The 16,508-nt window shown below is 40.4% G+C and overlaps 1 protein-coding gene across 4 annotated transcripts in view; it reads left to right on the top strand.

Annotated features, from left to right (window-relative positions):
* The first annotated feature begins 3,464 nt into the window (after positions 1–3,464).
* Positions 3,465–16,508, top strand: part of TMEM164 (transmembrane protein 164) — a 30,758-nt gene continuing 17,714 nt past the window's right edge. For 2 of the 4 annotated variants that reach the window (XM_041396753.1, XM_041396752.1), the window contains exons 1-2: positions 3,465–3,868; positions 3,994–4,562. In XM_041396753.1, the coding sequence (XP_041252687.1) occupies positions 4,197–4,562 (366 nt within the window). In that variant the 5' untranslated portion in view covers positions 3,465–3,868; positions 3,994–4,196. The remainder of the gene's footprint in view (positions 3,869–3,993; positions 4,563–16,508) is intronic. The other 2 variants (XM_041396755.1, XM_041396754.1) reach the window with 2 other exon arrangements.

Raw genomic sequence — 16,508 nt, 5'->3', positions numbered from 1 at the left:
AAGAGCAATGGCTTAGTGTTCAGTCAATAGTATTAAATTGTTATTTACAGATGTCAGAGTGCTTTTCAAAGAAGCTGAAGAAACTCAGAGAGAATGAGCTGTGCACAAGTCATCCAGCAGACTGAGATCAGAGAAGCAGATATTTTGGATTTATTTTGGATCACAGTCTGAACATGAGTGTTCCACACTGTGTTGTTGCAAAGAAATATCAGTTGTACCAGAATATTAAATTTTATACCAACCATGTTCCTTCTTTCTAATGAGTGGAACATCACAGCAAGACAAGAAATCAGCAGGTCACCTCATCCAATGCCACAACCTAAAGGAGGATCATATAGATCAGCAAAGGTTACACCTGACTCTGGAATTATAATTGTGAAGTTAATCAGCTTCCTCATACAGTCAACCAGAGACCCAGAAAAAATTAATGCTGGCATAAGACAGTGAGGCAGAAAATGAGTAGCAAGGGGAGGAGGAAAGGCAGAGATTATTTATACCAGTATAATGTGCTGAACTATGATGCTACTTGATCTTACTGAACATCTTCTTTATTATTTCTTTTAAAGTTATTATTTATTTTAAATGTTTCCTGAATGGTCACAAATGTTTTGAAATATAATTCTGTGTCCTCTCCCCAGCTTTGATTCACCTGCAAAATTAATAAGAATCCTCTCTGTTCCGTTATTTAAATTGTTAATACCAATAACACAGAGACAAAGACTGAAGACAGACTCTAGAAAACCAGCAATATATCCTTTCCTTTTGTCACTGAACTATTTCTTGCTATGAACTACTCCTTGCTATGCAGGAACCCTCATAATACATTTACCCAGACTGTATTTCTTTAACTTTTTCGAGAAAATGTCATGTAAGTGTCATAAACATAATTAAGCTGACAACAGGCTCTGTCCTATTCATAAGGCCTGTTCCCTATTGGAGGAGAAAAATCAAGTTATCTGGTGTGATTTATTTTTGACAGATCCATGTTGACTGCAATTTTTCTTTGGTTATCATCTAGATACTAATAATAGTTTGTGAGGTTTATTTGTCCAAGGATTTTTAAATGACTTTAAGTTAGTTACACTCAAATTGATCTGTATTTCTCTGCCTCCATTCCCCCTCTGATAACAGCAATGCATGGTTGCCTCTTCTGTTTTTCCAGCATCTCATTCACCTTCTTAATTCTTCAACTGTCTTTCAATCACATTCACTAGACTCCAACTGAAAACATTTGGTTCATCTGAGTGCACCTTATCAGTTCTTTACCTACTCTGGGCTGAGATAATTTTGTTCTCAGCATCACCAGTCCCAGCTATCTGCTAGTGCATGGTCTTTTTTGTAAGTCTAATAAAACAGACACCAATCCCTTTAGCTGTCTTCCTAATTAGTTGATAGATTTTCTTCTCTGTTGTGTAGGGGGTTAATAATTTCTCTATATCCTTCTTAGTACAAATACATATAAAGAGCAGTTTTTATCTGATAGCTCTTGACAGTTGAGTGGTTTTGCAGCACTACCTTTTTTAGTATTTTCTTCTTATTCTTAGTGATTTGACCCATCTTCCTTTGTATTTTCTTCATGTGCTTAAGTTCAATAGAGACCTCAAGATGTGGCCAAGCTAAGCTTACTGCTATTTCTGTTCTACTCACAATTGGGATAAATGGCCCTTTGAATTATTTTCTAAAGCATCTTTCCTTTTCTAATCTCCTTTCTTTAAACTTCCTTCCTATGAAATCTTAACTATTGATTGCTTAAATCTTTAGCTTTCATGACTTCTGTCTTTATTTAGCTGTTCTGTTTCCTTCCTCTTCAATGGATTGCAAGCTGACATTTTGCAAATGCTCAATGGTCTTTTTTTTTGTGGGCAAAATGCTGCCCACTTCATGTTTTTAGCCAGTTATTCTTCACTGGCAATCTCTGAAAAATACACAACAACACCAAACTACCCAACCACCAGCCTCATATTCTTGAGGCTAGGCCATATTCTAAAGAGATCACTACATCTGAAATACCAGCACCTGCAATGTAGTGCTGCTCTAATGGAAAGGGTTTTTCACTTCACCAAAGATAAGCTCAGGAAAGAAGTCAGAGAACCAGACCCCAGACACTGCCAAAGGTGAGAAACAAGGTATAAAACTGCCTGGGATTGCTTCCAGCAGCAGTTGCTGTCCTGTTGTATGTGACTGAGGGAGTGTAAAGAACAGATTGTCCCAGGTTGTTCATTGGTAGACCACTAAGAGAAAGTGCTCTGTGCTTTGTGAGCAGTAATCCTGTGTTTTAGAAATAGAGCATATTTTTGAACAGTAATCCTACAGCTTAGAAATAGAGGAAGAAGAAAACTGCCAAATATTGGTGTTAGTGCTGAACTGCTTGTTTTGAGTACTCAGGCTGTGAAGCAGGGTAGTGCAGCATGTGTGTGTTGCAGGTATGTGTGTGTCCAGTTAATGGGGCAGGAATTTACAGGAACCTTGTGCTGCAGGTTTAGATCAACAATGGGTGTTTTAATCAATCAGCAGTGACTGAAAAACCAGAATTGTGTAGAATTCTTATTAAGCACAAATTGTAGAAAGGAGTCCTTGAAGATTTTGGAAAAGCCTGGTGGGATCCCTTCTTTCCCCAAAAGGGAGTAATTTCTTCCACAGCAGAATGGCAGTGACATACAGCCTCCAGCTTTACAGACCAGGCATGGCTGCTGCTGTGTCTATACAGAAATCACTTTGACTCAGCCAGTATTGATATCCAACTGGTCTTTTCAAACTTATCTGTGGAACTAAGCTTTTCTATTCAATTAACCAGGCCCAACAGTTTGACCAGTGATGGTGCTGTCCTAATGCTGTCCTATGGAGAATGAAAGCCCTGAAATAACCAGGATGGGGAGAACGATGTGCTGCATACAGGTAATGTGAAATAAAATCTGTCCGAGACAGCTCTCAGACCTGGCTCTGACTGCCTTGAAAATATTCCCTTAACCTGCTGCTCTCTCTGGATCTCCACAGACTTCGCCTTTCAGACAGCGTTAGATATTTGCAATACAACCTCTTCGCCATGCCACCAACCAGGAACTAAGCCCGTGCTCCGCTGCACAGGGCATACATGGCAGTAAATCGTCTAAGCCCTGAGACAAGTGGGGTCTGTGCTCTGTGCTCGGCACTGGGCACAGCTGGCGTGGGCACCGCTGTGCGACGCTTGGCACACCCGGCTGGACAGACCGGAGCCGAGCTGGAGCCCCGCTCGGGTTTGTCCTTCCTCGGCCGACCTACCTATATCTGCTGCAATGGCACTTGAAAAACTCGTTTATCGAGTTAAGGTCGCTGCCGATCGGGACCGCGCTGACGGGCGTGCAGAGCTGTGCCCGGTCCTTGCCGCCCTCCCGGCGGGGGGCACTGAGGGGGAGAACCGCTGGGAGGAGGAGGAAGGGGGGCGAAATCAGCGGCAACAGGCGGGAGGGAGCCGGGGACGGGGAGCGCGCACCCGCCGAGGGAGCAGCGGCGAAGGGAAGCGGTGGGGAGCGGAGGGAGGCGGGCGCAGCCGTGCAGGAGGGAGGAGCGGGCGGCCGGGAGCAGCCAATTCGGGGGACTCGTCCATTTTTCGGCGTGAGTCAGGCACGTCGGTGGGGTGATGCTGCGGCGCCGGGCAAGGGCCGGGCTAGCCGCGGGGAGCGGCCCGCCCGCTCGGGCCCGCAGTCTCGGCCGTGCCGGCGCTGCTGCGGAGCGTAGCGGTGCTTCCTCTTTCCCGTCCCTCGCCGGGGCCGGCGCCATGGCCGGGGGCGCCAGGCCTGCCGCTCCCTGACACCCGCCCGCCCGCGGAGGTACCGCGCCCGCGGATGCGGGGGCCGCGCAGGGACAGCGGGACGGGCTGAGGGGGCCGCGGGTAAGGGCAGCTCAGATCGGGGAGGAAGGGCGAGCGGTGGGCGGCAGAGCCGGGCGGGGAGAGGAGGGGTCCCGGGGTCTGGAGCTGGCAGGCTCCGTGCAGCTGCGGCCTCTGCCTCCCCTCAGGCTGCTGCGTGCGGGACCGCTCCGGGCAGCGGAAGGGAAGGGAAGAACTGCCCGTGCTCCGGGCGGAGCTGCCCGCTCCTCACGGAGCCTGGCAAGGAAGGGCTGCAGGGAGCGTCTTGGCGTTTCGTGCTTCGTCAGCCCGGCAGTGTTTTAGCTTTGGTTCCGTCTTGCTCCTACCTGTTCCTGGAGAAGAGGTTCCCGCCATGTCTCGCTACAGCCTCCACAACCTCCTGGACTGGATGTACGGCGGGGTGGACCCCAGCTTTGCCGGCAATGGAGGGCCGGAATGCGCCGCCTTTCTCTCCGGCCAGCAGCGCTTGCTGGAGAGTTTGGTCTTCCTCAGTGTGGGCACCGTGGAGATCCTCGTGTCCCTGTGGAAGCTCAGGCAGCAGCATGTCCAGGAGCTGGAGAAGCTGCTGCAGCAGCCCCAGGCTAAGCAGGAGAGCCTGGGCAAGAACGTGCTGCTGGTGCTGCTCTGCCTCATCTTTGGGCTGGAGGTGGGGTTCAAGTTTGCCACCAGGACTGTCATTTACCTCCTGAACCCCTGCCACGTGGTCACCATGATGCAGGTAAGGCTTGTGCAGGGTCACCTGGGAGTTTGCTTTTTGATGTATTTGCAAAATAGTATTTTTCCCCCCCCCCATAGTTGGTTTGTAGACTCAAAGTGCCTAGCAAAAATACAACTGCCAAGAATGGTATAAATATTTTAAAACATAGGTTTCGATTCAACATAGTTGAATCAAAATCTATCAAAAAACTCAAGTCAGATGAAAAAGTGAAATTGTAGCTATGACTAATGTCCAGATCTCTGGCTGAAAGTGTAGATAATTAAGGCTTTCTCACCACTCGCCTTCACCTGATCCTTGCTTCAAGAATAGAAGGTGCTGTTTTCACTGACAGCAGTGCTAAAATTTGCACCAAATCTAATGAAAACAAGATTAAATGCAAAACCAGCTATATAATTTATGTGCAGTTTTCCAAGTAAGTGCCTTCTAGGGGTGTGATTGTATTTCATGAAGGTGTTGGGAGTAACAAATTACTCATTGTGCAGATACTGTTGGTTTACCTTTCTAATTTTAGAGGCTGAATAGTAAAGAAACAGGTGTTACCTGTTTCTCATGTGTGGGGTGAACAAACTGATGTGGCCTAATATGTGTGGATAAACCATTTCCTTTTATGACTTGTGGCATGGTTGTTGATGTGTAACAATGTGCAGTTTGTGTAGATTTCAAAATAATGGATACGTAGACAAACTGTTACTGAAGTGGGCTATCTAAAGCTTATAAGCTGTGTTTGTTAGTAGTTCTGTGCATGTACTTAACTATCAGTTTTGCTGAGCTTGTTAAGGAGTGTTGGAGATGTCAAAAATATTATTATTTTGCTAATTTTATACCCTCAACACTGAATAGCTTAAAAAATTCAAGGTCAAGAATTAAGTGAAGAATGTCAAAAAGGCTTTCATAAAAGTTGCCATGATAGCAATGTCTGTCTAAGATCAATAACAGATGAAAATCAGATCAATGCCATCCTGGGTCTCCTATTGCAGTGTGTGAGGTGATCTGGGCTGATTCAGATCTAGCCAGCTGTTGGATTCAAACCTGGAGAGCATTTCCTAAAAGGCAGGGAAAGATCTTTTCTGGTTGTTCCAGCAGTTTGAGAGATGGGTTTTGTTTCAAGGACAGGGGAAAAACAAGCTGATACAGCAACATTCAAGACCTTTACAGCAATTAATTTACAGTTCCAGAAATAATTAGTAGGTTATGTAAATTCCTAGGCTGTGATGCAGTGTTTGCTCAGTAATTTATGGGACACTTCCTTCCTGTGAAGTGATATGCATTGTTGTGAAATCAGTGAGTCAGTATTGGGGTGAAAGTATGCAAGGACTATGTAGAAATAATTAAAATAAAATAACGTGGCCACATTCCCTTTCTAGGCAGTGTTCAATGATAACTGGGAAATGTTCCTATTAATTCTCTGGAAAAGAGGTGAGGATATATTAACAGTAGGATTTGAGAGTTTAGTTGTCTTTATGTTATGATGCTAATGGTAAGTGTTCAGCTGAATGCTTACACAGACCTGGGACAGCTCGTTCTGTTCACCTTTCAATAGTGCCTCCTGAAAGGGAGATGGAATCTGTTGAAAGTTAAGCTCTGTAGGTAGGCATTGCCATTTCTGAATCTCTTTTTGACTAATAGTGAAGTTTTTAAAATAATCCTAGCTAATTACTCACTAGAAATGGTGTTCCAGCATTTGTGAAATCGAGAAGGCGAGCATATTGGCAAAATGTGGAAGTCATGCCCCTTCATCCTCAAAAAGATGTATTCAGAATAGGCCTAGTCTTATTATAGAGAAAGAAAATAATGGCAAAACCAATGGCTTTCAGCAGACAAAGAGAGTTAAATCCAAGGATAGTCAATGACCTCCACCAGCAGACAAGTAATACATAGTTGGAAAACATTGTTAGCCTGAATTTGCTGAGGGCAACAGATTTGTAAGATGAAATATATGAAAATATAATTTGTCCTTCACTTCTCTAATAGAAGACGTCCCCCTGGAGGGAGGATGGCTGGTGAAGCAGATGAAGAACACTGCCCCACCTGATTTTAACAGCTGGTAATAGGATACATACTTTTTATTACATCTTACATTGTAAACTAAGATGTTACTTTTCAGCCAAAAGCCTTCATGTAGCAGTTCTTTGTTTCACATTTAGTGAAGGAGTAGTTAGAATTTATATCAAAAACTTGTTCTCCATTATTTGTTCCTGTACCCCTGTTCCCATAATTTGATGCACAGAATTTGCAACCTGCTATTCACAATCAAGGTAACTTAATGCAAATGAGTAAACACAGGTGTCTCTTGATGTCCTGAAGACCCCAGCTGGAGTTAACAGGCAATTAAGTGTAGACAGGAGCCAGGGCTAAAATTAGTCTGTATTGCAACAGAGAAACTTGTAACCAAAAGAAGAAAAAAGTAAGAAAAAAGCCATCTAAAGCAGAGGTTGTAGGTAACACTGGCAGGGTGAAGTAGTCTCAAAAGGCCCTTTCCAACCTTGGTTATGTGATTATTATAATGTTTTTCTTTTAAAAAGGATCTTCAGTTTTAAACACTGAAGGTTATGACAGACCAGTCTGTAGAAATTAAAATAGCATGTGTATAATTTTATTGAAGCCTTAAGGAAGTGGCAGAAAAATGACTAGTCTTATCCTGAAATGATAGGTACAGCCAGTTGTTCTTGTAAACTGTTGTGGATTTTGAACTTTTGTATGTCTAGGTCTTCTTCCAGAATGGTGTTTTGATACCAATATTAAAATAAATTTTATAGTTCTATTTAATTCTAGAAAGAGTTTTGCAAGAATAGTTTCTCAGTGGTAAATTTCAGCTGGTCAGTTATTGTAATTCTCTTCCCGTTCTTCACAGAATGATTCCACTTCAGCCAGTTAAGGACTGACATTTGTTTAGAATAAAGCAAAGTGTGTTTGTAGGAAACATCTGTTTTGCTGGGTTATTGCTTTGGTGATCTTTTTAGGTAAAGAAAAGAAAAGGTAAAAGGGAAGCAATAGGTGGAAAGAAGGATAGGTTTCACCTAGTGATTTTGGTCTGATGTTTGCATAAATAAAGTGAGTGCTAAGTGCATCTGCAGCTCAGTAAATACTAAATTCTGTGTTCATTATTTCCAGTTCTGGCTTCTTTAGAGACCTGGGTCCTTTCTGTCCTCTGCAAAAGAGGTTACTGTTTTTTGAAACAATGGGCTGTTTTCAGAACTTACAGAATAAACATAGCTTGACTGAATTCTGCATTATTTGGGAATATGTACCAAAATATATCTAATTAATTGCTTACTCCCTTCCCCCCCGCTTAATTTGCATACATGGTTCCTGTATGTATTGTAGTATTTGGAAGAATCAGTTAAATTTTGTATGGTTTTTTTTTTTATATTCTGGCTCTTCAAAACCTTGAATTAAAATTAAAGGGGCAATATTTCCTGTGAAAATATATACATTTTTCAAAATGTAAGTCTGTGAACATAAGTCTTTCTTTTTCCAGCTGCAAGTTAACTTGTGATGCTTTTCCTTACAGCTGATGGCTAGAGAGGAAATTCATGCTGATGTGTGGTGAAAAAGGGCAGATGAAGAATTAAAGCACTGACAGCAGCAGTGTTTCTTGTTGGCAAGCCTCATTTCTTGCAAAGGAGTGCATTTTCCTTCCAGAATGATGATAGCAGCCTCAGGGACAGAGACAGGGAGGGACACTCAGGAGAAGATCCACCAGTTCCTTTATCCCCAGTCTGCAGTGCTCCAGAACCATTGGTCTGGCCTTGCTTGGACAGCTTGATCTACCCCTGGTTCCCAGAACTGACAGGTTTTTGTCTTAATTGTTACTTTTGTCTTAATTTGTTTTGTCTTATTTTTAAACAATGATTTTATTGTGTTTAAAAAACACAATCATCTGGAGTTTAGAGGCTTTTACTGATACTGCAATTATTGTAATAATTACATTTAGGACAGGAAAAGCTTTTCTGTGATAGCTTTAACACTGTTTATACTTTGTTTCACCATTGTTTTTACTTTTAGTGAATCCCAGCATATAGCAAGAAATGGGAAAATATTATTATGAGGCAAGGCAGGGTTTCTTAGTCAGAAATAAGAGTAATTTTTTGTTGAGTATAAAGAGGATTACAAATGTGTCCTAAGGCTGTGATTCAATTTTCTTTGTTTGAAGTGATTATGGACCAGGCTTTTTAATTTAAACAAGATTTGGCCAGTGTTGTTTTATCCTGAGCTTTAGTCCGGGTGACAGGACCACAGGAACACGTCATGGTGCTGGTGAATGTTCCAGTTCAGGAATTGGAGTCTAAAGCTCTTAGTTAAGCCTTTGTTTTAAAGTTGCTAGAATTTGGAAATACTGATGTGCTTCAGGCTGTAATGAATTCATAGATAATTCTCTCCTTGATTCTGAATGTTCTTAGGAGAAAAGAACATAAAAAGTGGGGAATTGACAACAGGCATCTTGCTCTCTAAGCAGGAGTAGGAACTGCATGATTGGAAACTGTGGATGAAAAAGCTTAGCTTTCTCTGACCCCAAATATTTACACTGAGTGTTATCATCTAAAGGCCACTAGATGAATGATTAGGTAACCAGATATTGGTTTGTTTTGCTGAGATCATCACACATTTAAAGCAAATATCATTCAAAGCGTGACATGTGTAGTTTGAGCAAGATGTTAAGGAGATAAAGGCCTCTTTTTGTTTCTTTTTTCTTCTTTTGTTTAGATTTTTTTCCAGAACAGAGCTTTCAGCGTACTATCCAGTGTTATGATGTATTGCTGTTGGCTGCAATATATATTTTAGGATGGATTTTTTTTATCCTATTTGACAGTTTCACACACCATTCCATGTAGGTTGTTTGCTGGTAACTTAAATTGATGTTTCAGGAGTAGCTGCCTGAAACAGGCAAAAAAGAAATCCTAAATCTAGTAGGATTTCAGTGGAGTGGTGAATGAAAACAGCAGCAGTAACTGCACTGGGCACCTTATAAATTTTGGGCACTGGGATGCCTTTCATCTCACGACTCCAGTCTCAGAAGCCCTTGTTTGCTGTCTCCTTGCCCTGCTGTCAGTGTTGACGGTCCCAGTCCCAGCTGTTGAGTTTTACTGAAGGGTCTGCAACATCCCCTGCAGCAGTTTGACCTGTGTCAGTGTTCACCAGGAACAAGTCCTGTGCCACGAGTTTGAAACTTGGAGAGTGTAATGGGACTCATGTTTCTGGTGGCACTTCCTCAGGGCTTTGCGTTGAGGTGGCGAGGGTTTGTTTGTTCAGATGGCCAAGTAATTAGTGTCGAGCAAATTTAATGGTTTGCATTGTAATACTTTGTTCGTTAGTGAAATGCCAACTTAAATTATCAGGAATACAATGTTGCATGCCTTAGCTTTTTATGGATTGTGTTACTATTTCATTGGTACGAGTTGGCCGTAGTAAGACAATTAGTTACTTAGTATCTTTTGTTTTTAAAGACTAAAAATTTCTGTTATAAATTCCTACAAAATGAGGAATTTCGAACTGCGACAAGAAAAGGTGACTCAGGGCAGAGTAGAGCAGGGCTTTTGTATGATGATTTTGCTTTTGTAGGAAACCAATACAAAACATCCTTGGGGGAAAACTAACAGAAGTGAATATGCATGTGACAATCTTCTTGTGAACTCGTGTGTCACTGACAGAGGGAGATGCAAGTTAATCTAAATTCAGTGTAAATTAAATTTTCTTAAGAAATTGAAATTAGGACTTCATTTTAAATTTACCCTCTTTGTTCTTTTACCTCAAATACGTTTTTAATTGTCAGGATTTGAGCACTGATTTAAGAATGGGATATGAAGTAACCCACTACTAGTGAAGGGCTGGTGCAGATAATAGTTACAGAAAAAGGAAAAGTAACTTCAGTGGCCTCTGAAATACTAATTCCTAGGGTGTGATAGTTAATGCACTCCTAGAAAGCCCTGAGTCATGTGTTAATAATTAATCTTGAGCTATGAGAAGTCTAGAAATCTTTCACTGAAGATTCTAAAAGGGAAGAAGGTGAATATGGGTTTGCTGATTAAACTAAGCCTGTGGAAGGAGAGACTAACCTACAATGTCCCACTGAACGTGAATCATTTCCAATACATCAGATTGTAGAGGATGGAAGCTGTTCAGCTTGCTACACATCTTCCATCCCTGGGTGGAACTGGGAAGCTGGGGGGGTGGAACCTGGGACAGGCAGCTCATTGTGTTCCAGAGTCTGCTTTATGTAACACAGAAAGTACTTTCATTGTAGTATTCCTTAATGCTCTGTCAGCAGTTTTGCTTTGAGTCATGAGTATCCTTGGCACTAGATTAACATAGGACACATTAATTCCTGAACCTGTCTGACAGCTGCAGTCAGATATATTTTTTATTTTTTATTTAAGTTCCCTTTTAGGAGGCAACTGATGGCTTTTAAGTGATAGCTATCCTATGCTGACTTGATAGTTTGAACAGAAAGAAATGCTGACTCAAAGCTGCATGCTGGAGTTGTTAAATTATTGCTTTCTGATAAATGATAGAATGATTGTTTTGAACTTAATTAAAAATAAATTTTACAGTTGATTGACAAAATCTTTTACAACTTTTAAATTGTCAATCTGCTTGGATCTTTCTTGCCTTATTGTGAGGGAAAATGGAAGATTTTCACAAGTACAGTAAAGTACACTTGAACTTACCACCATGAGATAAGTGTACTCCATTATATCTTAGCCTTTTAAATAGACCTTTTAATCTCTTCTGCTCTGGAGAGTACTTTGATTGACCTAAGAGAGTGAAAATTTTTACTTTAATTCAGATTTGTTAAAGCCTATCTCTATCTCTTTTTTTCCTTTTAGTTTTAAATTAATTCCAGTTTTAGATTAATCCAGTTTTCATGAATTTTTCACATTGCTCTGAATATTGCCAGTAGAAATTAAAATATAACCTTTTCAAGTTTTCATTTTGAAATAGGACAATAAACCAATCAATTTATGATCTGGTTAAGTAATCACAACTGAAATCTTTGGAAAAGAAGGATATGTTTCTAGTCTGCTGCAAGGAGGTACTAAATCAGGCAGGCTGCTCAGGGACAGACAAGCTGCTGTTTTGAAAGGTAAATGAAGTGTGTGCTACAGGTGCAGGGTTTTAGGGGCAGTGTGCTCAGCTGTCTTCTGCCAGCAACTACTCAGACATCCCTAAGTGTTCCCATTGATCTTGATCCCATGAGTGCTACTGTGATATTGCATCTGGAATGCTTGGAATTGTGTGACCTGCTCTTCTCCAATACCTTTTGAATTGTCTTTTATCTCTTTAGGTTTTTGATCAAACCAGATGATCTTTGTTATGCATGTTTCTCTCTCAGCAGGGCTAGGACCCTTAGAAGAAAAGTCTTTCATGACAAGTTTTGACTGCACTCTCTGCCTCAGTGTAGTGACTGAAAATTAGTGTCAAAATTAAAATACTTTTGAGGGGAGCTCTTATGTGTAGTATTTTGTAGAGATTTGGAATGGTCTGGAATAAAAGAAAAGTAGAGATGCAGCCGACTCATAGGACCAAACAAACAAATCAGTGAGCTCTCCATGGTTTATATCTGGAGCGAAGCAACAGCATTCAATTAATAGATATTTGAAGAGGTATTTTTCTTCAGAGACAGTATTGCTGTTGAACTCTTTTTGAGTGAAATGTTCTGTATATCTTTGGAGAACAGCTCTTGAGATTTTTACTTGAAGTTTTTATTTTTGAAACGTTGATTACTACAACTAATGGCATGCTGACATCAAAGAAACGAGGATATATTAGGCAAATGAAAATTTGCAGCTGACAAAATTTATGGAAATGGTCTCAAAGCTTTTGGAACCTGTGACATAATATGTGTATCTCTGTACACATATCCTTGTCAGTCTCTGAGAATTTTCCTAGACATAAATCTAGCATGTCCACAGCATCTTACCAGCTGTTTTTAGGTAAGTTGTGGCTCATGGGAAAAATGCTTGCAGGCATTCTAGTATTGTAGATTTTAGCTACTGTAGATGATAACTGACTACAAATATATTGTACAGGGACTGTTGGATTAAAAAAATGCAATGGTAGAATAAGAAAAGTGTTTTCCTTTCATACTGGTTTCAATCTAGCAGTACAGTTAAATGTAAAATAGGAAACCAGCTATGTTTGGTGGTTTGTACACTTTTTTCCACCTCTTTAAACTGGTGCACTTACCCATTGCTGAAGTCCAGATATGCAAATTGTAAAATAGGTTTTTTGAACAAAACTATTTCTATATTAATCTAAAAAAAAAAAAAATCAAACCCACGAATATCTCCAAATTAATGTGCTAATTGCAGCACATTGCAAATTGTAAAATAGGTTTTTTGAACAAAACTATTTCTATATTAATCTAAAAAAAACCAAAAATCAAACCCACTAATATCTCCAAATGAATGTGCTAATTGCAGCACACGTAATGCACCACATTTCTGGCTTGAAGTGCCAGAAATGATTTGCAGCCCAGTCCTGCATTTGTTCAAACCAGCCATGAGTTCAGTGCCCTAAGCCCCTGTCTCCAGGAAGGAACAGTTAATTAGTGCTGTGCTGGACACTGGAGTCCTCAGGCTCTCCAGCCCTGCTGATCCATCATGTGTGGTGGTGTGACCTTTGTCTCTGGGCTCTCCATTCCCAAAGGATGGATAATTGTACTTATGGTCTTGCAAAGTATAGTGACAGAAATTCTGACTTTTCCTTTTCATCTGGGTGCTCAAGGTTGAAGTGAACTTCTGTGGATTAACCAGTGTTATGAGATTCTCTGCAATTTACTGCCTGAGAACAGTTGTGGAATCTTCTGGTCCAGTACTTCTGCTTCTTCAGCCAGCCTGACTCTCAGTATCTTACCCATCTAGGACTTCTTATCTCTGCATTTCCTCAATGTCACACACAGTTTTGTACTTCCTCTTTCTCTCACACCCATTAACTTCAGTCTTTTACAGCTATTAATCCCTGTGTGGAAGATATTTTGTAATTTTTTGTTTTGAGCGGTGGAAGGGAAAGGCAGTGGTCAGAACTGTGCTCAAAATCCAGCCTATCAGACAATGTATATTTTGTAGTTAATTTTTCCCATCCAAAATAGTTAATTTTGTCACTTTTGGGCTAATTCTTTTGTTCTTCTTTAATTTATAAGGTGAAAATATAACAGGTGGCAGAAGAAGAGGGGACATTGAAGTTGTTTCCTAGTGTTTCTTCTAAATTGAAAGTTGAGTTAATCTGCCTTGGGCAAGGAGAACCCCCTTCATTGTGCTTTAGCATACACTGCCTGTGTCTGCTGGAGCTCTGCAGTGTCACATGGGCTGGGGACTCTGAGAGCCCCAGTGCCTCAAAACTCAGGAGTTCTGCAGGAGAACAGAGGCTGGGAGCTCTGCACAGCCCTGCTGCTGGTTTAACTCGGGATCCTCTGGTTTGTGGAACAGAACTATTCCCTCCTGCAAGGCAAAGGGTTGGATTTCCAATATGACAGTGAAAAGTAGTAGGGAACATTTGTGTTGGAGCTTGAGCTTGTCTGCTGTGAGCTGTATATTTAAGACTGCTGATACTCTGAGCTGAGTAATGACACTTTTTATACAGATCTTTGAAAAATCAGATAAAAGTGTGTCCTTTAAAATTTCCCTTTAAGAAGTTGAGATTTGTTTATCATGGCAAGTATCTACATATGTGGAGAGAAAGTGTTGATATTAAGCTCTTAAAGCTGAAACATTTGAAAATCTCTTCCATGATCCTAAACTTTTAGCATAAAAATTCTGGTTATGATTTCTCTGCTGTCATGAAAAATGGAAGTCAGGCTTATTTTCTGAAAGATCCCTTTAACAGCGGGTTTTTCATGCTTAAAAATGTTAAAGATTTGATTTTCCCCTCATCAGGTTCTGAAACTGTTTCTTTCAGTAGAGTTGAAATAAAAATAATCAGCCGTGAATTGTGTTCTCTTCTTTGCCTGTCTCCATGGTAGTGAAGTGATTTAAATTGGTATGTCCATCTCAGTCCTTGTAACCGTGCCAACCTTTTTAAATGTGAGCTGTTTTAGTCCTCAGTGCTGAGATTCAGACAGTACTCAGACTCAGATTGCAGCTTCTGCTCTACCATGTAGTAGTTGGAGTACTCTGCACTGTGTTAGAAAATGAAAAGTCTAATGTCATTAAGACATATTTCTAGTTTGTTTATTTTGTGCATGCAGAGAAAAAGATCAATTTATAGGGTTGGGGTGGAATTTTATTTTTTTTTTAAGATGTAGGAGACAAAAAGAAAATGCATTCTCCCTTGGAAGCGCAGAATTTGTTTCATGGAAGTATTAACCATGCTTCAACAGAAACATATGTCTCCTGTCAGATTTCTGAATTTAAGCAAATGATAAAATAATTAAATTTAAAACTCTAGATGAACTGGTGAGTCTCTGGATAGCATATCTCCATTTGCTAACATACAACATGAAGTGTTTAAAAAGTTTCACTCTGCATGCAGGTCGCCTGTGAGAAAATACGTATTGCAGGAGAGCTGTGCAAGACATTTATGGTTCCCAAAGAAGGGAGAGCATAGCCCACAATTCAAGGAACTTTAGTTAGTAAACAAGGTTTATTCCAAAATATGCAACATGGAATAATGAAGCATAGTAAGTGTTAGCCACTTTTCCCAGAAGCTGTATGGGTCTTGCATGCAAAGTGATATACAGAGCTCTTATAAGATTTTACTGGCATGTACTTTTTTCTTCTTTGTTTCCCTTAGCACAGGAAAACCTCCATTAGTGATTCTAATCATGCAGCTGTTATGTTGTCTTCCTCCTTAACCTGCCCTAGATGAGTTGAAATTGCTTGCTTTTTAAATGCTAAACTTCAGAGAAACTGACTGGATTTTAACAGTATTTGCTAAGAAAATGTCTTGAGGTACATTCCCTTAAATTTAATTGCTGCTTCTCTTACTGTGCCTTTGTTAGAGTGTTGTATGACTTGGGAAAAACAATTTGTGTTGTGTTCTAAGCTGTTGTTGAAACTTGAATTGAACATACAGATGTCTGTATATTAGGAACTTGGCCTGGAAATAAAATATTTGGAATGTGTACATTTATTTGTATAGTAATGAGAGGAAGCCCCTTGTGTATGAAAGGGCTCAGTAGGATGATCCAGAATTCAACACTTCTTCTATTGCTGCGACTACATGATGTGGTAGTGATTAATTTCAGTATCCATTGGAGGCCTCTTCCTAACCCTGCAATGCTTGAAAGAAACACGTTTGGTGAATTGTCCAGTCTGACATCACAAAGCAAACATACTCTCCAAATGTTCTCACTCAGTTCAGTGATAATTTGTTTTGTTGGTTGTCAGTGAAATAAGGTATTGTGACTTTATTTTAGGAACAGCAGTGTAAAAACTGAGATCCATATTTTGCTGAAATACTGAACAATAAACCAGAGTCTCTTTTTTGCAGTAGTGGACAGCATTACAAAAAAAGAATTTTTATTACTGAACATTTATGTAGTAATCTCCTCATATCTAGAGCAAGACTTGCTAATATGAAGTTTTTAAAGTTACTGTGTGAGGTTTTGGCACTGGTGAAGGGAAGGACAGTGCTGATGTTGTAAATGCTGATATTTAGCACAGCAAGGACCTCACCATGATTGAGGCAGCTGCAGTAGAAGAAGATTGGTGATAGACTAATTTGGTTCTTGAGAGACCTTTTATAATGCCAATAATAACTGGCAAGAATTTGGCTGCTTTTGTAGGCACTGGCAGAAGCTGAACCCTCAGTGCTGCTCATATTGCTTAAGTCTTTTTGTACGTAGGTAGTGGGAGACCTTTTGATTTGTTAAAGACTTTAAGTCTTTTCCAGTTCTGCTGTAAAACACGTCTTCTGGCGAGAAATTATTTGTGACACACAGAACTGAGAAGGAAAGATTTAGAAAATGGATTCTAAAAGAAGTCACTGCCATTAATTTAAGTTTGTTTC

This window comes from Onychostruthus taczanowskii, unplaced genomic scaffold (assembly GCF_017590055.1).
Source record: "Onychostruthus taczanowskii isolate IOZ18803 unplaced genomic scaffold, ASM1759005v1 scaffold13, whole genome shotgun sequence".
Taxonomy (NCBI): Eukaryota; Metazoa; Chordata; class Aves; order Passeriformes; family Passeridae; genus Onychostruthus; species Onychostruthus taczanowskii.
This window is presented reverse-complemented; position numbering and strand designations above follow the sequence as displayed.